Genomic DNA, 24,628 nt, shown 5'->3' with positions numbered 1-24,628 from the left:
AAGGAGGAGAGTTTGGAGAGCAGAGCAGGGTGCCAGACCGTATCGAAGGCACGTGAAATGTCAAGGGAGACAGCTCTAATTTCCTGTTTGGCGTTGAGGACCTCCATCCATTGTTGAGAAAGCAGAAGCAGCATGTCCAGAGTAGAGTGACCAGGTCTGAAACCAAATTGATGATCAGAGATCAAGCCATTGGAGAAGAGGAAAGATTTAATATCTGAAGCAATGATGGATTCCATGACTTTGCTGATAATTGGGAGAAGGCTGATTGGTCTGTAGTTGCTGGGATCTGTTTTTGCACCTTTTTTGTGCAAAGCGGTGATGTTGGCTGATTTCCAAGCAGATGGCAGATGACCTTGAGCAAAAGAGAGGGTGAAGAGAACAGAAAGAGGGAGTGAAAGAGCAGAAGAACATGATTTTAGGACCCGTGGGCTGATGCCGTCAGGACCAGTTGCAGAATCAGAGTCGAGGGTTGACAGAAACTTTTCCACCTTGTCAGGAGGAAAGGACACAGAGTCCAGGAGCAGCTGGGTACGACTGGGTACGGTGGGTACAGAGAGGGATGGGTTTGGGACACAAGATTTAGAGGCAAACACAGAGTTGAGGCATTCAGCTTTTTCACGTGCGGAGTCAGCCGTTAAGCCGTTTGAGGTGAGGGAGGGGATGGAGGGGGAACAAACACCAGAAACAGATTTGACCAGACGCCACCAGGATTTGGAAGAGGGAGACAGATAAGAGAGTTCGGTCTTGAGAATGCTGAGATATTGTTTCCTGGCTCTCCTGAGGGTGGACACACACTTGTTTCGGGCTTTGTGAAAGGAAATGAGATTTCCTTCCGTTGGATTTGCTTTCCAGGAGACGAAAGCAAGTTGTTTCAGGGCAACAGCCTCACCACAAGATTCCGTGTACCATGGACGGGAGGAAGGGTATGACAACTGAAGACGAGATGGTATAAATCTGTGCATGAGAGAGAGCAATTTACTTTGAAAGAATTCCCAGGATGAGTTGATGTCAGAGGCGGTAGAGATGGGAGACCAGTCCAGATGATTGATGGCTGCTTGAAGACCGTGCCAGTTGGCCTGAGTGAAATGCCAGACTCGTCGACGCTGAGGAGGCTCTCTGAGAATGGTCAGAGAGATGTCCACTTTGACAAGCACATGATCAGATGAGCCGATTGGAGCAAAAGAAGAGCAGCAGACATTTTCAGGGAAGTTGTCTCTACAACTCGATTTGAGTCCAAGTGTGGCCAATTCAATTGATTGGACATGATTTAGAAAGAAACACACCTTTCTCTAAAATGTCCCACAGTTGACAGTGCAGATCAGAGCAGAAACTCCACCATGAAGTCCAAGGAACTGTACGTATAACTCATAATTGTGAGGAGGCATAGATCTGGGGAAGGGCGTAAAACAATTTCTGGTGTTGAAAATTCCCAAGAGCACAGTGATCTCCATCATTAGGAAATGGAAAGAATATGGAACTACCCAGACTCTTCCAAGAATTGGCCGTCCGACCAAGAAGGACCTTGGTCAGGGAGGTGACCAAGAACCCAATGACCACTAACAGAACTAGAGTTCCTTAGCTGAGATGAGACAACCAGCCAGAAAGACAACAGTCTCTGCAGCACTTCACAAATCTAGGCTTTTAGGAGAATTGACAGACAGAAGCCAATCCTCTGAAAAAGACATGACAGCATGCATGGAGTTTGCAAAAAGGCATGTGAAGGACAGAGCATGAGGCAAAAGATTCTGTGGTCTGATGATGAAAATTTAACTCTTTGGCCGGATCGCAAAGCCCAACGTCCGACGGAAACCAAACACAGCTAATCACCCATCTAAAAACATCCCTACCGTGAAGCATGGTAGCATCATGCTTTGGGGTTGCTAGTCAGCAACATGGACTGCGAGACATGCAAGGATAGAGGGAACAATAATTATTGGAGTCAAATACAGGCAAATCCTTGATGAAAACCTGCTTCAAAGTGCAAAAGACCGTAGACTGCAGCAAAGATTTACGTTCCAACAGGACAATGACCCCAAGCACAGAGCCAAAGCAACACTGGAATGGCTTCAGAACAAGAATGTGAAAGTCCTCGAGTGGCCCAGCCAAAGCCCGGAATTGAACCCCATTGCAAATCTCAGGAAAGACGTGAAAATTGCTGTTCATCAATGTTCCCCATCAAATTTGACAGAACTTGAGCACATCTACAAGGAAGACTGGGAGAAGCTCACCAACTCCAGATGTGCAAAGTTGATAGACATAACCAGGAAGGCTCGACGCTGTAATCACTGCCAAAGGTGGTTCTACTAAGTATTGACTCAGGGAGCAGAGGACTTATATAAATTAGATATTTCAGCTTTTCATTTTTAATTATTTGGTAAAAAATTTCTGAAAAAGTCAGGACGTGTGAACACTTTCTGAAGGCCCTGTACAATAGTGTGTTCATCATCTCCTGATGACCTTGTGATTTACACAGAGACATGTCTTTGTAATCCATGTAATAAAGTGTACAGGTTCTTTCATTAGTCTTACATCACTGATGAAACCAAACCCTAAAAGCTGATATTGTAAAATAACCATACAATAGCCTATAAATAAACAACTAGTTGATGATTTATTGTTGCTATTCGCAAACACCATTTGTGGAACATCTGTTAAGCTGAGTGTTTATCAAGTGCTCAAGCAGAACTGTACAAGGTGAAAAGAGGGTCAAATAAATAGCAGAAGCACAACTACAGAACGTCATAAAAATCCAACTGTTGCAAAAAACACCCCCAAAAAAACAACAACAAAAAAACTTAATAAAAACTTTCACCTCCCAGCTTATGTGCTAGGCATCCCACTATCTCCCCATCAATTCAAAGAGTGACAAATACCAACATTGAAACCAGACCAACACAAAACCATCATGCAAGGATGATAAAAGGCTTAAACACTGAATAAAGGTCAACACAATTGATGTACAGGGGTAATAAGTTACCATCGTGAGCACTTTGTGCAGTTTTTTTTTTTTGTTTTAGAACTTTCATTTACTGGAACAGTGAAAAAGCAATGACGTAAAGATTTGGGCCAAATCCAATGCGGTTGAGTTTAAGGAGAAAGGAGGGGGAGGGGGGGGACAGGGCAAACCACCCCCTCAATGAAAAATAAACCAGTATACATCTTTGGTTGGTCTGTTACACATTTTTTTGTGGGCACATAGCTCATGAAGCTTGAATCCCAGGTCAAAATACTGTGTTGATCTGTCCGTTGTCTTCCAATATCCTTATAATTCATGTAAATGTGCACTGCTGTCTAAATGTCCTTTATGATATATGTGCAAGCACGACCATGAGCATCAAATAGCTGTATGCATTAAAAACAAATTAATAAACTGACCTCCATTTCTGATAAATGTCTTGCTGTTTTTAGAAAATTCAGTTCACTTTATTAACGCACAGGTTGTAAACCTGGTGCGTTATAGCGTTTGCCTGGGAATTTCTGTCTCTCCAAAAGTGAAGCTCCGTTTCTGTCGCTCAGATGTGTAGCCAGTTTCTGTCGCTCAGATGTGTAAACATGACGTCATCAAATCTATATTTAGGCTAACCATGGGCTACCCCTTTGGCTGGTACGCGGCCGCTCGCTAGTACATAATATAGGATATATTTGTTATATGTTATGTTATAGGATATATAGGATATATGTTATATGATATAGGATATATATAGGATAGGTTATAGGATATATATGTTATAGGATAGGAATATAGGACCCAAATGACCCAGAGGACCCAAATGACCCAGAGGACCCAAATGACCCAGAGGACCCAAATGACCCAAATGACCCAAATGACCCAGAGGACCCAAATGACCCAGAGGACCCAGAGGACCCAAATGACCCAAATGACCCAGAGGACCCAAATGACCCAGAGGACCCAAATGACCCAGAGGACCCAAATGACCCAGAGGACCCAAATGACCCAGAGGACCCAAATGACCCAGAGGACCCAAATGACCCAGAGGACCCAGAGGACCCAAATGACCCAGAGGACCCAAATGACCCAGAGGACCCAAATGACCCAGAGGACCCAAATGACCCAAATGACCCAGAGGACCCAGAGGACCCAGAGGACCCAAATGACCCAGAGGACCCAGAGGACCCAGAGGACCCAAATGACCCAGAGGACCCAGAGGACCCAAATGACCCAGAGGCCCCAAATGACCCAGAGGACCCAAATGACCCAGAGGACCCAAATGACCCAGAGGACCCAAATGACCCAGAGGACCCAAATGACCCAGAGGACCCAAATGACCCAGAGGACCCAAATGACCCAGAGGACCCAAATGACCCAGAGGACCCAAATGACCCAGAGGACCCAAATGACCCAGAGGACCCAAATGACCCAGAGGACCCAAATGACCCAGAGGACCCAAATGACCCAGAGGACCCAAAGGACCCAAATGACCCAGAGGACCCAAATGACCCAGAGGACCCAAATGACCCAGAGGACCCAAATGACCCAGAGGACCCAAATGACCCAGAGGACCCAAATGACCCAGAGGACCCAAATGACCCAGAGGACCCAAATGACCCAGAGGACCCAAATGACCCAGAGGACCCAAATGACCCAGAGGACCCAAATGACCCAGAGGACCCAAATGACCCAGAGGACCCAAATGACCCAGAGGACCCAAATGACCCAGAGGACCCAAATTCTATGTATGTTTCTATGATGATGTATGTTTTGGTGAAAGTACATAATGTGAATACTAGTAGCAATTTTACAAAAACCATGGCATAATTTCAAATCTTGACCCGAGATGATAATTATGCTACATCATAATTTCCATGTGCCAACCTGGGCGGAATCCAAGTGGATTCACTTGTTAACTCTGCCACTGCAGGTGGACGAAGGTAATGTTTTCACCCCTGTTTGCGAGCAGGATACCTCAACACATTATGGACAGATTTGGATGAAACTTGGTGGACAGGTTGAGAGTGTGACAAGGACAAAATTATTAGATTATGGTGAAGATCCAGATCCGGACACTATCATTTTTTAAAAATTGATTATTCACCATTGAGAGTTCGGCCCAAAACGACAAAAAACACGATATCTCTGGATAACTTTCTGGATGGGTTATGACAAAACTTGGTAGGTGACAAGAACAAGCCAATTCGATTTTGGAGGTCTAGATGCAGATCCGGCCTATCAGTGGGCTATGAAATGTAAACTGTTCAGCCTGGCGGAAGTATACGCTCTACCTAGTGCCGTTCTAGTTCAAATTGTTTTCCAGCAGGGCATTTTCATTACGGGAAAGGTTGCACTAAAATTCTCAAAAGGGTCAAAAATTGAAAGGAATGCTCCATAATTAAAATGAGTTTTCCATCAAACTACAGACTTTCACACATCAGAAAACAACTGAATGGAGGCTGTTACATATTTTCATTCACAAAAATGGCCACTTTAATGTTGGAATGCCATAACAAGAGGAAAGGCTCTTAAATGCATTTTTTTCAACATTTGCAAAGTAAAATATGCCAAAGATTTTTTTTAATGGTTCTAATAGAAAGAGTGCGATATATTCTGATTGAAAATCACCAAATGAATTTCAGGAAATTCTTTTACAGTGAAAATTTTCTTCTAAAATGCAGATTTTAACTCTAGTACACACAAGGTGACCGACTTAAGTTCCTGATCAATTGAAAAATAGAACAGTTTCTTCAAGCCTTTGTACTTTGATGGATGCTACAGATACTGCATAATTTCATGGAACCATTTCCAAAAGGCAAACGTTTCTTCTCTAAAAATTACAAACACATGAAGATGTCTTTCCTAAACTGAAAATTCGTTCAGGAAAGGACAATTTTTTAACAACATGAAATATTTTTCATTTAACTTTCTAAAATAGAAATACTGCCTAAGAAGTAAAGAGAAAATACATGGAAAATGATGTCACTAACTAACTGATCTAAAAACACTTTGGAAACCTACATTATACTAATTGGCACGGTGTCAGTGCCTGCATACATGTGTCGTTCTCATTTTAACATCAATAAACTTTGACTGTTACTTTAACACTTCGTTTCACTACCTAATGTTAAGAAAGCCGTTTCACATTAATGTGGATGCACAAAAAAGTCTGGAAAAAACAAACAGTCAATGATAAGTTTTCATTGCAGTCAAACAAGTATGGATTTCTCATTCAGTCTTAGTAGAAGTTACATTTTGTTCAGGAAAGGACATTATATTAATCTTGTTAATTCAGTTTTTCTAAAATGGAAATACTGTCCAAGAACTTAGAGTACATACACATATAATGATGTCACCAACCAACTGATCTAAAAAACACTTTTGAAACCTCTATCATACCAATAGGCACGGCGTCAGTGCCTGCATAGGTAGTTCTCATTTTATACATCAATAAACTTTGACTGTTCCATTTACACTTTCTGTCACTGCATGTTTAGAAAGCCATGTCACATTCATGTGCATGCATAGTAAGTGCCGAGAAAAACAGTAAATGGTAATTTGTAATTACAGTCAAACAATTCAGGATTTCTGACTCAGTCTTGGGAGGGTTAAAACTTGTTCAGGAGAGGACATTTTTTAACACATAATTTTGAAAAGTTAATGCAAAGAAAAAGTGGGAGATAGAAAAGGTATTGAAACTATCACCACAGATTTCATACATGTACATGAGCATGGCTCAGATAGTGGGTACACCCATTGTTACATTAAGGGCAAAATATGTTGTTCAAGGGAATATAAAATGCAACCTATTATGTTAATGTAAGTGTATTTAAGTATCTAAATCTAGAATTTCAGACCTGCAGCATGTTCGGTTAAAAAATTATTAGCGAAGACATACAACACACTCGATACAGGCTTATCTTGATATGCACATAACTCGGTGTCCACTTTAATCGGTTATTTGCAGTGTGTGTGTGTTGTTTTTTTTAAATGTCATATGAAGCTCAATCTTGATCACTATGGGCATCATGCTCAACAAATATTTTAGCAAATTTGCTTCAGTCACAAAATTTTGGGCAAATGAAATTTGGACACTGTTATGTGCATATCACCAGCATGGGCCAACACCACACAATATGCATACTTAGAAAAAGAAAAAAAAAGTGTTCAGCAAAATGAGTGTAAAATTGTTAGAAAGACATAGGAGAATACACACACATTTGGAAGTATTTTAATGGACCCTAAAAAGTCAATATATTTCCAGAAGCATGAAAAGATGTGTCGAGGACGTGCACATAACTCGGACACCAAACTTGATGTTGTAATGTTACACTTTAACCCAATTGAAATTCTTTGGCTAATATGACCAATTTCAACATCACCATGAGCTAGATATTAATAACAGTACCTTATCCTCACATATGGTGTTGAAACAACTCTACCAAACAACTTTACCAAGTTGCAGTCTGTTGCATTTAACCATCTTAACATGTCTATTTTATATCCTTTGTACTCTTTATCTGTTTGTCTCCCGCGATGAAGCTAACTCCAGGGGCCTTTCACTCACTCACCGCAGGCAGGTTGGTGGTCTTTCCATCTTCTACTCCCCTCCCCCCCCAGCTCTCTCTGGGCTCTGTCCCGCAAATATTCCTACAGGTCGCACAAGATCTGCCTGCAACCCTCTTATGGTTAAACTGCCAAACTCAAGACTCTCTGCTCACGTTCACTCCTTCATTCCTCTTTTCTCGTGCCTCTGGAACAAACTCCCTCACTCTCTTCAATCCCACTCCACCCTCCAGGTCTTTAAAACAGCTGTTCACCACCATCTCTTATCTTCCCCCATCCAAAACCTTGATCTTTTCTACCCCCGCTAATTTCACCCCAAATCCACTTTTTTGAAATACCAACTTCTGCCCTGGAAGTCCTTGGTGTCCTTGTGTTTTATACTTCTCCCACCCGCCCCCCCCCCCCCCTTCCCACGCCTCCTCCCCCCAAGCCCTCTCCCTCCCACACATCTCCCTGCTCTCAAATGTTGTGTTTGTGTGCTTCCCCTTCTCTCCCCATCTTGTCTTCCGCTCCCTCTTTTTATATATTTTGTTTGTCTGGTTGATTTGTTTGTGAAATAAATGTTAGCTCTTTCACAAGCCTCGATTCAGTATCTGAAAAAAAAAAAAAAAAATTGTGATGAACAGTGATCGTAAATCAATAAATGTGGACAAATTCTGATCATTTACTCGAGATTCACCGATAGAAATGAAAGCCATTCGGCACATAACGTGGACATCGCAGGATGCGTGTCCAAGTTATGTGTGGTATTACAACTTCGGTGTCAGCGTGACGTGCCGAATATGATAGCTTAAATTTACCTAAACACACATTTTTATTCATGGAGACAAATTATTTTTGCCTCACCAAATGAAAAGCAGTACTTCATGAGAGAAACTCAGGAGAGAACAATATCGGGACGATGTTGATCTTCACAATGGTGCGTAACATGCGTCAGCACGAGCCAACCAAGATAGGCATGAGGAAAATTAAACAGAAAAGCCATGAACTTCTGCACAATATATCGTAAAATTTCATGCAATTTCTTTAGAGTTTTAACAAAACTTTCCTTTCGGTAATAAAGTAGATTCATACTTCTTACCTTGCAGGTATTTATTCAACTGAAAACATTCAAATACTGGTTAAAGTGAAGAATGATCGGACGACGGCGAGCTCCGCGAGTCAAAATTGTAAACTCGGATTCGCACATCACGCTAGTGAGGAGACACAGACACGCAGACGAATGCTGAGCTTGCCGGAGAATGATCGTTTGCAAGCGCGCGTGTGTGGTCTTATTGTTTTCACCGAGCAGGAAACTTGGTAAACAAGCATGATTTTCCGAAGACTGCGATCTATCGTTCGGATGAGGAGAGAGTGATACGCACGTGACGGGGCTGACACAAAAATTGCGAAGAATTTTATTTGTCCAGATTTTTTATTTTCCGATCACAACATTGACCTCCTCTTTTTCTCTTCTTGTTTTCCCACTTATTTTCAATAAATAAGGCCATATTTGGGATGGAAATTTAAGGAAACAATATCAGCCTTGGCTCCCCCATTTTCTCTGTTGCAACGGACACCAAGCGTTATGTGCGAATCTTGTTTTTCTGGCGGACCTACAACGCATTGGAAACTTGACTGTTGAACACAAAACATGATCAACACATAGTAGTGACATCCAGTTTTATTTTAAGAGTAACTACATTGAAAATAATCAACAGGAACGACACATGCAATGAGAAAAACATTTTAAAGAGCACAAATGTAACATTTCTTTTTATTATAAAGGCCATTTTTTGACGTAGAGGGGGGGGATATAATTTTAGATATATATATAGTACGGGCATGCCCTAGTATTATAAAAATCATAATTAAAATCATTTGTATTGCTGGTTTCTACAGGTCCACCAAGGTGTCTGCCTTCACATCTGACAATTAGTTTTGTATCTAGGCACCTCATTTTTATTTTCTGGGGGAATTCATGCAAGCATAGTAAAGTGTACCCACTATCTGAGCCATGCATACATGCACATTATAGAAAAAGATTTCATTTCAAGTCTGCCATCACTTCATTTTGGTACCGTATACATGTGGCAAACATGTTTCTTTAGAGCTACTAAGGTATTATAAGCCTGACACACACACAACAATCTAATTAGTTCTTATAGGCCTACATATCTATGCATTTTGTGTGTTCATGTATGAATTTCGTCTTGCTGAAGATATTAACATGATAATCATATTAAAAATTGTCCTTTCCTGAACATTTTGTTTCAAACAAATAGATTTCTAATATTTGTTGGTAATGCAAGAATTAAGATTTAAATTCATTCTGTGTCTATTGTTGGGAAAACAATATTATTTCAGGAGGAAGATCTACAATATGCCCATTTTATAATTGGACTTACCACTCTGTGAAATTGGCATTTATATTATTTGCCCACTTCTCCTTCCCTTGTTAATTTACATCTATGTTTCATTTCAAATGGTCAATTGGTTTTCAAAGAAAACTTTTGTGAATAAGCAGATGTGATTTTTATTGGTTAAACACATCTGAAATATAATTTTTCATATCGTTAAAATTTTGCGTTCAGTAAAGGACATCCCAGATTTAACAGCAATATGTGAAAAATGCAGGATAAATGACAGTTTGAATTTTTTTTGGGGTATTTATGTTAACAAGCTCATCATCATACCTGCAACCAGTGGGCTTATGGGAGCTTATCACTTTGCTTGTGGGAAATAATTGCTTGTTCAGGAAAGGACACTTTTTAACGGAAAATTTAGACCTTTTAGGAATTTTACGGAAATTAGAAATTAGATAAAATTTTACGGAACTGACGGAATTTAGAAATTTTGAAAAATTGTGATCCCCTGGCTGTAATATTTCTATTTCTACACATTCACTGCCTACAAGCATATGCTGAAACATTCATCATTAGAACTTAATCATAGAAGGTAATACATGGCATGACACCACTTTCATTTATTTTAGATAAGCAGTGTTCAGGAAAGGACATTAAAAAAATTATTTAACGGAAAAGCACTAATTTTCTACAAGTGTAGTGTCACATAAAAACTACTTGACTGATCTAGCTGAAATTTGGCATGCACATTCTCCAGACATAGTTCAACGTTGCTGCTATGTGGAAGTGTCTTATTTTTTTCCCATGCTAATGGAATTTACCAAAACTTGAATGAGAATCCAAATGTGAAAATTACACACATAACTGTTCATAAAATAAAAATGGCTGGATATTTTGGAATGAAATTTTGCATGCAGATTGCCACAATGTAAGGATGCATATGTGCAAAAAAAATTGAAATAGTGAAAGTCTTCATAAATATTTTGGGTCAGGTTTTACTGATTTCCAAAGTGCAACCTTTCCCGTGAAAATTCCCAGCACTAACCACAAATGGATCACCACATCAGAGGATATTTGTAAATTGTCAACAACAGTGCTTGTTCTTTTTGGTTTTATACAAGGTCAAGGCTCATGGAAAAGCTAGAACACAGAACTAATCAGGACGCACCAGAACAAAAGGAATAGCAGAAAGAAAGGGGAAGTGCCAACAGTGGGCCGATGGAGAAAATAGACTGATGGACAAACATGGGATGCGGGTAAGAATGAGGTTTAGGGGAGGACACAAGAGATGGACAAGAAGTATACAGAAGCAAACTCAGGAAAGAAAAACTGGGAGTTTGGAAGGAGGTGGGCGTAGGGGTAGAGGAAATTTAACACGGGGTAGAAAAGATCATTGTTTAGGATGTATCTGAAATTGTGGTGAACAACAGACTTGAGGACCTGGATGGAAGAATCAGAATGAAATGGAAGAGAATGTAGAAGATGGTTCCATAGGTGAGGGAGAAAGAATAAGGGAGGCGAGCAGTGATTCTGGATTTTGGGAGTTTCACTAGCAGGTGGTTGCTGGTGGACTGGTTACACTATGCAGGAACATTTGTGAGGGAGGGGGCTGGGGAAGGAAGAGCAAATAACGAAAAAAAGCATAGGGTGTAACGCCACAAAGAGCCGGTGAAAGACAGACACCAATGAACTGTCTTTGATGGCGAAGTGATAGGCCCATAGACTCAGCTTCACCGCAGGAGATTCTGATGATCTTGAAGGCCTTGGTTTTCAAGGTGTCAAGCTGAGCAAGGTGTGAGGCAGGGGCAAATATTGACAGAGGAGGGGCACCAGCCTAGAGAGGAGAACAGTACTCCATAAAATTGCAGATGAAGGCCCATGAAAGAGTTCTAAGATAAGAAAAGAAAAGTGTTCTAATCCTAATAGGAACCTAAGACTCACCAAATCTGTGAATAGGAGGTATAAGAATAAGAGTTCAGTTCAAAAGAATAAGTACGGTAAAGTGAACAAGAGTTCAGCTGTGCCAAGGCAGGACTTTGCATGATGGACGCTCATTCGGAGGCTGGCTTTGGAAGCCAACCTGAAATGTGGTTTGCTCAAGAAAGATCATGGGAGCTCACCCCAGGAGATTGAGTGTCTCAAATTCTTCAAGAGAATGGTTAATAAAGATAGATGTGAGGGTTTGCCAGAGAGAGAGAGAGAAAGAGAGAAAAAAGAAAAAGAAAAAGAAAAAGAAAGAGAGGGGGAGAGAGAGAGAGAGAGAGAGAGAGAGAGAGAGAGAGAGAGAGAAAGAGAGAGAGAGAGAGAGAGAGAGATAGAGAGAGAGAGAGAGAGAGAGAAGAGAGAGGCAGAGAGAAGAAGAGAGAAGCAGAGAGAGTTTTCTCAGGATTGAAAGACAATATTCCAAGCATTTGAGCAACTTGTTATTCTATCAAGGTCTGAAGAGAGGGAAGAGGCTGCTGCCTGCCTATCTGAAGGCTGTCTGCCTATATGAAGGATAAGATATGTCACTGCAGGGAGTAGAGTCATCAGCAGAGAGCTAGAGTATCTATCTTTCAGAGTCAGAAAGATCGATGAAGATTGGGAATATGACTGGGACCAGAATACTGCCTTGGGGCACTCCAGTCTTGAGGGAGAGGAGATGTAAGGATTCCATTCAGTCACATGTTGGCTACGAGAGTAGAGGAAATCCGTAATCTTGGACAGTTTGGAGACAAGGTGGGGCGCCAAACTGTATCGAAAGTTCAAGGCGTGTCGAGAGATACGGCCCCGATCTCATGTCTGATAATGAAGGCTTCTAGCCATTGTAGAAGCAGCATGTCCAAGGTAGAGTGACCTGGTCTAAATCCAAACTGATGATCTGAGATGAGGCCGTTTGAGAAAAGGAATGATTTTATGTGAACTGCGATGATATATTACATGACCTTGCTGATTGGAAGTAACCCAATTGGTCTGTCGTTTAGGGAATCCGTTTTTGCACCTTTTATGTAATGCAGTAATGTTGGCCGACTTCCAAGCAGATTGAAGATGACCTGGGGCAAATGATAGGGTGAAAAGAGCAGAAAAAGGAAGTACAAGAGCAGCAGATGATGTTTTTATGGCACGTGAACTGATGCCATGCAGTCCAGTTGCAGAATGAGAGCCAAGCGTCACCAACTGCAAAATACACAGAGTCCAAGGACAGTTGAGTGTGACTGGGAAAGGTAGGTACAGAGAGTGAGGAATTTGGGCATAATATTTGGAAGCAAACATAGAATTGAGGCATTTGGCCTTCTCACGAGAGGAGTCAGCTGTCGTGACATTTTAAGTGAAGGAAGGGATGAAGGGGGAGCATACTCCAGAAGACAGACCTAACATGGTGCCACCAGGTTTGGAGGAGGGAAACAAGGTTGAAAGTTCAAACTGGAGCTGGGCCAGATGTTTTCTGGTTCTCCTGAGTGTGGACACACTTGTTGCTGTGGGCTTTGTTGATTGAGGCGTTCCTTCGTTTGGGAAGAGAAGCTCTGAAACAACTGGCCTTCTCTTCAGGAAGAGAAGTCAAGTTGTTTCAAAGCAACTGGCTCACCACAAGATTCAGTGTCTGAACCAAAAGTTAGTAAAATACTATATCTAACGATTTAGACAGTGTCTAAGACAATTGCATGCAGAAGGACATGAAGACATCACTGTAAAGGATTGCCTCTCTGTCTCGTTACCCCAATACATTATACTCCACAGTGGAAATATATTTATTTGATGTACATTTTAATGCCATGCATGTTTTAGGTTTAAATTTACAACAAAACCAATATCATTAACATAACTGACAAGGGGAACAAATTTCCAAATGCCTGCCGGGTCTCTATGACTGCCATTGATTGCACTACAGTCAGGATTATCAATCTCCATGTCAGGTACAAAATCCTTCTCAGCATTACATGTGCAACATTGAAGGAGGCACGACGAATGGCTTCTCTTTCAACTCCAGGAAATTTGCTAACATGACGAAACGAGAATATGGACCAGTAGATAAACACACACAAGACATATAACTTAATTTATTTACTTTACATTGACCAAAGGCTCGTGGACGATCACATCCATCCATCACATGCAGGACAGACATTGGTACATATCAATGGACTTGAACACAAATGACAAGGACAGTGAGACTTTATTTATTTATTTTTTACATGGGCTTATGCTCATAATAGAGCACACACACACACACACACACACACACACACACACACACACACACACACACACACACACACACACACACACACACACACACACACACACACACACACACACACACACACACACACACACACACACACACACACACACACACACACACACACACACACACACACACACACACACACACACACACCTTCCCGGGATACTCTGGGTAACAGCGACTTGAACTGGGGATTCCAGCATCACGAGTACAAGTTACAGAAGATTCCAGCATCATGAGTACAAGTTACAGAGTACAAGTACAGATTCCAGCATCATGAGTACAAGTTCCAGAAGACAAGTACAGATTCCAGCATCATGAGTACAAGTTACAGAAGATTCCAGCATCATGAGTACAAGTTACAGAGTACAAGTACAGATTCCAGCATCATGAGTACAAGTTTCAGAGTACAAGTACAGATTCCAGCATCATGAGTACAAGTTCCAGAGTACAAATACAGATTCCAGCATCATGAGTACAAGTTGCAGAGTACAAATACAGATTCCAGCATCATGAGTACAAGTTACAGAGTACAAATACAGATTCCAGCATCATGAGTACAAGTTCCAGAAGACAATTACAGATTCCAGCATCATGAGTACAAGTTCCAGAGTACAAGTACAGATTCCAGCATCATGAGTACAAGTTTCAGAAGACAATTACAGATTCCAGCATCATGAGTACAAGTTGCAGAGTACAAGTACAGATTCCAGCATCATGAGTACAAGTTGCAGAGTACAAATACAGATTCCAGCATCATGAGTACAAGTTGCAGAAGACAATTACAGATTCCAGCATCATGAGTACAAGTTCCAGAAGACAATTACAGATTCCAGCATCATGAGTACAAGTTGCAGAGTACAAATACAGATTCCAGCATCATGAGTACAAGTTGCAGAGTACAAATACAGATTCCAGCATCATGAGTACAAGTTGCAGAAGACAATTACAGATTCCAGCATCATGAGTACAAGTTCCAGAAGACAATTACAGATTGCAGCATCATGAGTACAAGTTACAGAGTACAAGTACAGATTCCAGCATCATGAGTACAAGTTCCAGAAGACAATTACAGATTCCAGCATCATGAGTACAAGTTTCAGAGTACAAGTACATAGTCCAGCATTATGAGTACAAGTTGCAGAAGACAATTACAGATTCCAGCATCATGAGTACAAGTTGCAGAGTACAAGTACAGATTCCAGCATCATGAGTACAAGTTCCAGAAGACAATTACAGATTCCAGCATCATGAGTACAAATTCCAGAAGACAATTACAGATTCCAGCATCATGAGTACAAGTTTCAGATTCCAGCATCATGAGTACAAGTTCCAGAAGACAATTACAGATTCCAGCATAATGAGTACAAGTTGCAGAGTACAAGTACAGATTCCAGCATAATGAGTACAAGTTGCAGATTCCAGCATCATGAGTACAAGTTCCAGAAGACAAGTACAGATTCCAGCATCATGAGTACAAGTTCCAGAAGCCAATTACAGATTCCAGCATCATGAGTACAAGTTGCAGAGTACAAATACAGATTCCAGCATCATGAGTACAAGTTCCAGAGTACAAGTACAGATTCCAGCATCATGAGTACAAGTTTCAGAAGACAATTACAGATTCCAGCATCATGAGTACACGTTCCAGAAGACAATTACAGATTCCAGCATCATGAGTACAAGTTTCAGAAGACAATTACAGATTCCAGCATCATGAGTACAAGTTGCAGATTCCAGCATAATGAGTACAAGTTCCAGAAGACAAGTACAGATTCCAGCATCATGAGTACAAGTTCCAGAAGCCAATTACAGATTCCAGCATCATGAGTACAAGTTGCAGAGTACAAATACAGATTCCAGCATTATGAGTACAAGTTCCAGAGTACAAATACAGATTCCAGCATCATGAGTACAAGTTCCAGAGTACAAGTACAGATTCCAGCATCATGAGTACAAGTTTCAGATTCCAGCATCATGAGTACAAGTTTCAGATTCCAGCATCATGAGTACAAGTTCCAGAAGCCAATTACAGATTCCAGCATCATGAGTACAAGTTGCAGAGTACAAATACAGATTCCAGCATTATGAGTACAAGTTCCAGAAGACAATTACAGATTCCAGCATCATGAGTACAAGTTGCAGAGTACAAGTACAGATTCCAGCATCATGAGTACAAGTTGCAGATTCCAGCATCATGAGTACAAGTTCCAGAAGACAAGTACAGATTCCAGCATCATGAGTACAAGTTCCAGAAGCCAATTACAGATTCCAGCATCATGAGTACAAGTTGCAGAGTACAAATACAGATTCCAGCATCATGAGTACAAGTTCCAGAAGACAATTACAGATTCCAGCATCATGAGTACAAGTTTCAGATTCCAGCATCATGAGTACAAGTTCCAGAAGACAATTACAGATTCCAGCATCATGAGTACAAGTTGCAGAGTACAAGTACAGATTCCAGCATCATGAGTACAAGTTGCAGAGTACAAGTACAGATTCCAGCATCATGAGTACAAGTTGCAGAGTACAAGTACAGATTCCAGCATCATGAGTACAAGTTGCAGAGTGCAAGTACAGATTCCAGCATCATGAGTACAAGTTTCAGATTCCAGCATCATGAGTACAAGTTCCAGAAGACAATTACAGATTCCAGCATCATGAGTACAAGTTGCAGAGTGCAAGTACAGATTCCAGCATCATGAGTACAAGTTTCAGATTCCAGCATCATGAGTACAAGTTCCAGAAGACAAGTACAGATTCCAGCATCATGAGTACAAGTTCCAGAAGACAATTACAGATTCCAGCATCATGAGTACAAGTTGCAGAGTACAAATACAGATTCCAGCATCATGAGTACAAGTTCCAGAAGACAATTACAGATTCCAGCATCATGAGTACAAGTTCCAGAAGACAATTACAGATTCCAGCATCATGAGTACAAGTTCCAGAGTACAAGTACAGATTCCAGCATCATGAGTACAAGTTCCAGAGTACAATTACAGATTCCAGCATCATGAGTACAAGTTCCAGAGTACAAGTACAGATTCCAGCATCATGAGCATATAGAGACAAGTGGTCATAATGAAACGCAAAACATTTTTTTTTTTTTTTTCATTCCAGCAATTTTTTCAAAGTTACCAAAGTCAACATATAATTAATTTTTATATAAACACCAATGACCTTTACGCCATTAAAGGCTTAGTGTAAACGATGCACCTACAGATGCTTCAGGATCTTCAAAGATAGAGTTGAACAAAGCCCAGATAATGTGGGTGGACATCACAAAGGAAAGGGTTAGCACATGACGCCTCGGTTGGTGGACGTCCCAGAGGCAATATATTGTTTTCCATGAAGAAAACATCCTCCGCAGTTTCCCATGCAGGAAAAGCCAAAGTCTACAACACCTTTTCCGCTAGATTGGAGTTGTTTGCCTGGGGTGAAGCAGAGGCTCATCACGTCAGCATTTCAGGTACATCGTTTACACTACAAGCCTTTTAGGTCGGAGTGGTCTTCAATAGTTACACCTTTAACAGACATTATCATCAGCACGCAGGAGTACGTCACAAGAAAGAAATTTTACTTTTTAAATAGTTATAGTTTTCCTGAAATAGGCAACATGTACTTCACAAGTAATCGCCATGCGCATTTACCATCCTAAATCTACTCGAAACAGCAAAAAAAAAAAAAAAAAAAAAAAAAAAAAAAAACTTTAATCTTTCGCATAAAGATAAAGTGTAAACAGTTTGGTAAAACACGTGCACAGTTACTGCTCCACAGAACTTTCCCCAATTTTTTTATTTTATTCTTATTTTTAACTCGACGAGTCACCTCCGCTCGAGGCCCCTGGAAAACACGTTCCTTACCATGCTGAAGACGTTACAGTTCACGCACGGTGGTGTAAACGGCCGCACGGAGCATCACACGTTAGCACGTTTTGTTGACTCCGTTAAAAAAGTTCCTTCAGCTCATCCATTCGCGCGACGGCACGTGACGGCCGTAAAGGGGCACGCTATGCGCTCGAGTGTGGGTGCTTTCAAATCGCTATTTCATTTTCAAAACTACAACGTTTTGCTTGTAATATATTCAGCAATCGAACGTTTTATATAATGATATACCGGTAATAAAACGTCTGTTCAAAATATAGTTTTACATTATTTTGATGTAATACAAAAGTACAGATTCCAGCACCATGAGTACAAGTTCCAGAGCACGTCACGTCACGTCACGTCACGTCACGTCACGTCACGTCACGTCACGTCACGTCACGTCACGTCACCCCTTCTATTTATGTTAATCACAGTCAATCTTACTGTTTGCTTTTTTTTACAATTCTTCCTGTTCCCTCAGAACATTGATTTTTCCTGTTTTCCCTTTTTCCCCATCGCTCTCCTTTTATATTCCCATTTAAAAGTCCACACATTATGCATGCGCCCACGCCTTTCCTTTTTGTCTAACACTATTTGCAAGGCCTAATCCGTAATCGTCACTCTTATTGTCATGCTAATGTTTAAGAATCCTTTATCCTAATTATGACAAATTATATACATTATATATACAATGGTTCCTCAATAAAATGTAAACTCTCAACTTTTATATGTCGAAAACAACACAATACAGTATTGTCGTGCTGCAATGCCTTGTGGATAACAGCTGAATGATGTCATGCGATGAATCCATCACACACTAACACCATCTGTTAGGTATCTTATTACAATAGAGCAAACGTATATGGTTATGTAATTATGTTTGTTTGTTTGTTTATATGCAACCAAACCGTGTTCTTCTTCTTCAAATTAAATTAACACCCAAAACACAGTCCGTGAACTCTTAATTACGTTTAGCCTGCTGAGACCCGTCAAACCCTTTAAATTCCCCCAAGGCCCTTAAGACCACCAAGACCCCTGAAGACTCAAAAGACCCTGAAGACCCCGAAGACACCAAACACCCCGAACACACGAAACACCTCAAAAACCAAAAACACCCTTGAAGGCCCTGAGGATCCAAAAGACCCTGAAGACCCAAAAACACCCCGAAGACCCAAAACTCCCAGAAGACCCAAAAGACCAGGAAGACCCAAAAGCCCCCGAAGACCCAAAAGACCATCTGTACTGTCTTTGTCTTTCCCTCGTGGTCCCCATGTGCTGTCTTTGTCTTTCCCTCACGGTCCCCATGTGCTGTCTTTGTCTTTCCCTCACGGTCCCCATGTGCTGTCTTTGTCTTTCCCTCACGGTCCCCATGTGCTGTCTTTGTCTTTCCCTCACGGTCCCCATGTGCTGTCTTTGTCTTTCCCTCACGGTCCCCATGTGCTGTCTTTGTCTTTCCCTCGCGGTCCCCATGTGCTGTCTTTGTCTTTCCCTCGCGGTCCCCATGTGCTGTCTTTGTCTTTCCCTCGCGGTCCCCATGTGCTGTCTTGGTCTTTCCCTCGCGGTCCCCATGTGCTGTCTTTGTCTTCCCCTCGCGGTCCCCATGTGCGGTCCCCATGTGCTGTCTTTGTCTTTCCCTCGCAGTCCCCATGTGCTGTCTTTGTCTTTCCCTCGCGGTCCCCATGTGCTGTCTTTGTCTTTCCCTCGTGGTCCCCCTGTACTGTCTTTGTCTTTCCCACGTGGTCCCCATGTGCTGTCTTTGTCTTTCCCTCGCGGTCCCCATGTGCTGTCTTTGTCTTTCCCTCGCGGTCCCCATGTGCTGTGTTTGTCTTTCCCTCGCGGTCCCCATGTGCTGTCTTTGTCTTTCCCTCGCGGTCCCCATGTGCTGTCTTTGTCTTTCCCTCGCGGTCCCCCTGTACTGTCTTTGTCTTTCCCTCGCGGTCCCCCTGTGCTGTCTTTGTCTTTCCCTCGCAGTCCCCATGTGCTGTCTTTGTCTTTCCCTCGCGGTCCCCATGTGCTGTCTTTGTCTTTCCCTCGCGGTCCCCATGTGCTGTCTTTGTCTTTCCCTCGCGGTCCCCATGTGCTGTCTTTGTCTTTCCCTCGCGGTCCCCATGTGCTGTCTTTGTCTTTCCCTCGCGGTCCCCATGTGCTGTCTTTGTCTTTCCCTCGCGGTCCCCATGTGCTGTCTTTGTCTTTCCCTCGCGGTCCCCATGTGCTGTCTTTGTCTTTCCCTCGCAGTCCCCATGTGCTGTCTTTGTCTTTCCCTCGTGGTCCCCCTGTGCTGTCTTTGTCTTTCCCTCGTGGTCCCCATGTGCTGTCTTTGTCTTTCCCTCGCGGTCCCCATGTGCTGTTTTTGTCTTTCCCTCGTGGTCCCCATGTGCTGTCTTTGTCTTTCCCTCGTGGTCCCCCTGTGCTGTCTTTGTCTTTCCCTCGCGGTCCCCATGTGCTGTCTTTGTCTTTCCCTCGCGGTCCCCATGTGCTGTTTTTGTCTTTCCCTCGCGGTCCCCATGTGCTGTCTTTGTCTTTCCCTCGTGGTCCCCCTGTGCTGTTTTTGTCTTTCCCTCGCGGTCCCCATGTGCTGTTTTTGTCTTTCCCTCGCGGTCCCCATGTGCGGTCCCCATGTGCTGTCTTTGTCTTTCCCTCGCGGTCCCCATGTGCTGTCTTTGTCTTTCCCTCGTGGTCCCCCTGTGCTGTCTTTGTCTTTCCCTCGTGGTCCCCTTGTGCTGTCTTTGTCTTTCCCTCGCGGTCCCCATGTGCTGTCTTTGTCTTTCCCTCGCGGTCCCCATGTGCTGTTTTTTGTCTTTCCCTCGCGGTCCCCATGTGCTGTCTTTGTCTTTTCCTCGTGGTCCCCCTGTGCTGTCTTTGCCTGGCACGATAGTCTGCTTGAACCAGTCGTTGGTTGAATAGCCTTCTGGATACAGGCACATTTGCCAGTTGCTGCCACTCAGCCCCAAGCCGATTAGCTGACTTGGTACGGCCATTGCGGACTAACCGGTGCAACTGGCGATCATCCCTCCTTGTGGTTCTGTGGGGACGTCCTGGCCTCGGTATTGGAGTAGGGACTCCCCTCTGAGCATTTCGTTTCAGGATCTTTGACACCTGACCATGAGTGATGCCATACTGCCGAGCAATAGCATGCTGTTTCATGCCGTAATTTCGTAAAGCCACCACTCCATGACAAACAGCATTGTCGAGTTGACGGACCATCTCGAGAGGAAGCGGCAATAACTTTTGGAGACGTGCAGCAGTTGTTTTCCACTAATACAGAACGCAACAACCCTTGTATACCCGACTGTGAAGCCAATCATCAAATGCACCTGTCCGTACATTTTGCCACGCCACCTGTGATATAATCCTGTTGTTGACTTCTTGCTGCGACAATCAGTGACATGGTTCTTTTAACAAATAAATCACCAAAGTGTAAAAGAAACTCACCAGATTGATATACTGAGTTAAGAAAGTAAACCCAAGTGAAGAAAAAAAAATATTCCATATTAAATGCCAAGTCTGTATATATATATATATATATATATATATATATATATATATATATATATATATATATATATATATACAGTATATATATATGTATATATATATATATATATATATATATATATATATATATATATATATATATATATATATATATATATATATATTGTTACTGATCGCGGTTTAGATGTTACTTTGCCGAGCGAAGGCTCCGCGACCGAACAGTTATTCCCCGATTAGAACCCGATTCCACCCAAACGTTGGCCGGATCGCACCGCAGCTATTCAATAGGGAAAAGACAAAGGCGACAGGGATGTGGAGAAGAAGAAGAAGAAGACAAAAAGGTTGGAAATACTACTAAATTTATTCCTACTATTTACATGCTCAAAGTAACCAAGGAGAAGGAAAGATAATTAAATAATATACAGAAGAATCAGAGACACAGCGCAATTATTAACTTATACAAGCTTAATTAATACCCAGGGACAAGACACACAGAACAAACTCACGTACACAAGAAGGGTGGAGGAAAGGAATGAATGCTGGAAGGAGGAATGGGAAGGTTCAGCTGGGGCAGATGGTTCGGGCTTGATCCCGCACGGGACGTCGGCTGGACCTCGACGGCCACCGATGCCACCGCTATCTGGTCCCCGCGGGGTAACGGGTTGAAGCTGCCTGGTGGAGTCAACGCTGCTTGTGGAGCCAAAGCTGCTTCTCTGGCTCACCTCAGGGCACGTCTGCCGTCTCTGGCGCAACTGCTGGTAATTGACCTTGAACCTTCTCTCTCTTGGCCCTGGTGTCTCCTCACCACCGACAACTCAACGCAACCAACGTAACCACTGACCACTCGACGACACCACTTCTCACCACTGACTTCTTACCGCGACCAACGCAACCACTGACCCTCCAATGACGACCAACTGACGACCCACTCTCCCTCACTCCACTTGCGCGCGCGCCTTTTATAGCGCCTCCAGCGATCAAGCCGCCGGCCTTCAGGACACGCCCATCGGTGTGCTCACCTCGGCCCTGGTTGGTCACGCGACCCTCTCGCTCCGCCCTTGATGACGACGGGCGGGCACGCCCCTCTTCCCCTCTATGACGAGGTGGAGACACGCCTTTCTTCTCCGACCCTGCCTCGTGGTCAATGGCGGTTATTGGAGGGGAGGTAATTGGCAATCGAGGGTTGGCAATCACGAGAGGGGATGTAAAAGGAAATGGAGATTTTGGGGATGGGAATGAAAGGGGATCTATTCTCTTTCACTGGTGCAATGGAGTACTTCAATTAATGGGAGACACAGCCTTACCCTAAAACACAGAATAAGAGATAACTATCAAACAGGGGTATTCTATTATTTGGCTGACGTGTAAGCTTGTGGACTAATTATGGGATGCCCTTTCACCTTTACACAGCTCCGGAGGTAGGGGGGCGCAGAATAAACAATAATAATAATAATAATACAGCACACAATCAAAAAAAATAGTCCCCATATCCGCAACAATATATATATATATATATATATTTTGTTACGGACACGACTTATTGAGATGTTATGCTGGGCCGAGCGGAATGGCCGCCGTGTTCGCACAAGTTACCCGATTACACTCGAACGTTGACTAAGTCGCGCTATGCTAAATAAATGAAGGAAAGGACACAACGGCTGGGTTAAATGACACGACACCAGGGGTACAGTTCTCAAGACCTCCGGAGGAGGTTATAATATGGGTTTGCAGAACGTTTAGATTACACTGACAAGAGGTACAGCATAGAAAGGTGGGCACTTAAACACGGTCTTATCTTAGCCCCGACAGACCACAGATAAACGGGACAAGACTGACTCACACAGGGATTGATGGCAAGGAGGGGCAGGTAGTCGATGGCTCAAGGTGCACCTTGGCTCAGGGGCAGAATCGACCCGGTCCGGTCCAGAGATGCGGGGAGGTATCGTCGCGCTGGAGGTGGCGTCCTTTTCTCTGTAAGCTGAGGCGCATCTCTCGTCACATCCGGTAAGTGGCTGCGTATATCCAGCGGGGAGTCACATGCCCTCGGCTCGTTAGCTCCGCCCCAGATGGAATCGGCCCGCCGCTTCTTATTGGGTGCGGGGGGGTTACCGGGCTCCGCCCTTGACGAGGAGCTGACAGTCAGCCCCTTCGTGGTAACCCCGTCGGAGCACATGGGCAATGGCGGCTAACCAAGCCGGAGTGAGGACGCCCACTCCCCGCACCGCCGCCGCCCCGCCCCCGCTGTGGTTGTAGTTGTTGTTGTTGTTGTAGTTCCATGAGATGATGGGAGGATGCGGAGATGAGGTTGTGGGGAGGTATTGGGAGGTCCTAAACTTACTACTGGTGCCATACAATCACATTCTGGTGCAACGAAGAGTCAGAATTAATGGAAACGAGTCCTTAACTGACATAGACTAAGAATAACTAGCAAGATGTCCTATAGTTGTCTACGTGAGATGCGGTGAACCTGGGCACGACATTTAATGGGGGAAAAAGGGGAAGGTCGGGGCTACAGAGTGTTGTTTACAGACAATGGGACTAGGGAATGGGGGATTGGGGATAGTTGGGGAGTATTGGGGAAATAGGGGAATATTCACAAGCGGATATGGATGGAGGCCAAATCCCATATCCACAACATTGCACCCTTCTCTACCTCGGGGCGTCCCGACCCGATAAATCTTTACCTACGTTAGTGTGGCACTCAGATGTAGTTCCCTCTACTATTAACTCTACCCTGAGTGCGACAGTTTTACTGATGTTCACAAATGAGTAAATATGTCCCCCTGCGACGTTGCACCCTTCTCCTCGCAGAAACACACCCACAGGATAACCGAATCGCGGAAAGAATTCTCAAACTAAACATACAGCCGGTAGGGAGCATTATTTACACAAGACTACACTGATATTTACACTACGATCCAGGACCTGTTTTTGGAGGAACACATGCAGATGTTATGCATAGAGAGAGCACGCATGCCAGCATCGATACACCAACCCACGAGTGCTCTGTGGCCTTACGGCCTTTAATAATGTGCAGAGCACCCCATCCAAGCACCAAAAGCACCACCCCATAACACAGTCAGCACCATCCGGTGCACCAATAAAATGTTCAACGTCACCGGTGGTGTCGCAGCCGGCCGATGTTCTGCCGCTGGTCTTGCCTTCATGTGGTGCA

The 24,628-nt window shown here is 43.1% G+C and overlaps 1 protein-coding gene across 2 annotated transcripts in view; it reads right to left on the bottom strand.

The window, feature by feature from the left end:
• Nucleotides 1–18,115, bottom strand: part of LOC137439878 (protein SEC13 homolog) — a 63,983-nt gene extending 45,868 nt beyond the window's left edge. The window contains exon 1 of one of the 2 annotated variants that reach the window (XM_068136080.2): nucleotides 17,956–18,115. In XM_068136080.2, the coding sequence (XP_067992181.1) occupies nucleotides 17,956–17,958 (3 nt within the window). In that variant the 5' untranslated portion in view covers nucleotides 17,959–18,115. The remainder of the gene's footprint in view (nucleotides 1–17,955) is intronic. The other variant, XM_068136089.2, reaches the window with a different exon arrangement.
• Between the last annotated feature and the right edge of the window lie 6,513 nt (nucleotides 18,116–24,628).

Source organism: Myxine glutinosa, chromosome 1 (genome assembly GCF_964187855.1).
Source record: "Myxine glutinosa chromosome 1, kmMyxGlut1.1, whole genome shotgun sequence".
Lineage (NCBI taxonomy): Eukaryota > Metazoa > Chordata > Myxini > Myxiniformes > Myxinidae > Myxine > Myxine glutinosa.
Note: the sequence above shows the minus strand (reverse complement) of the source record. Positions and strands in the feature narration are given on the sequence as shown.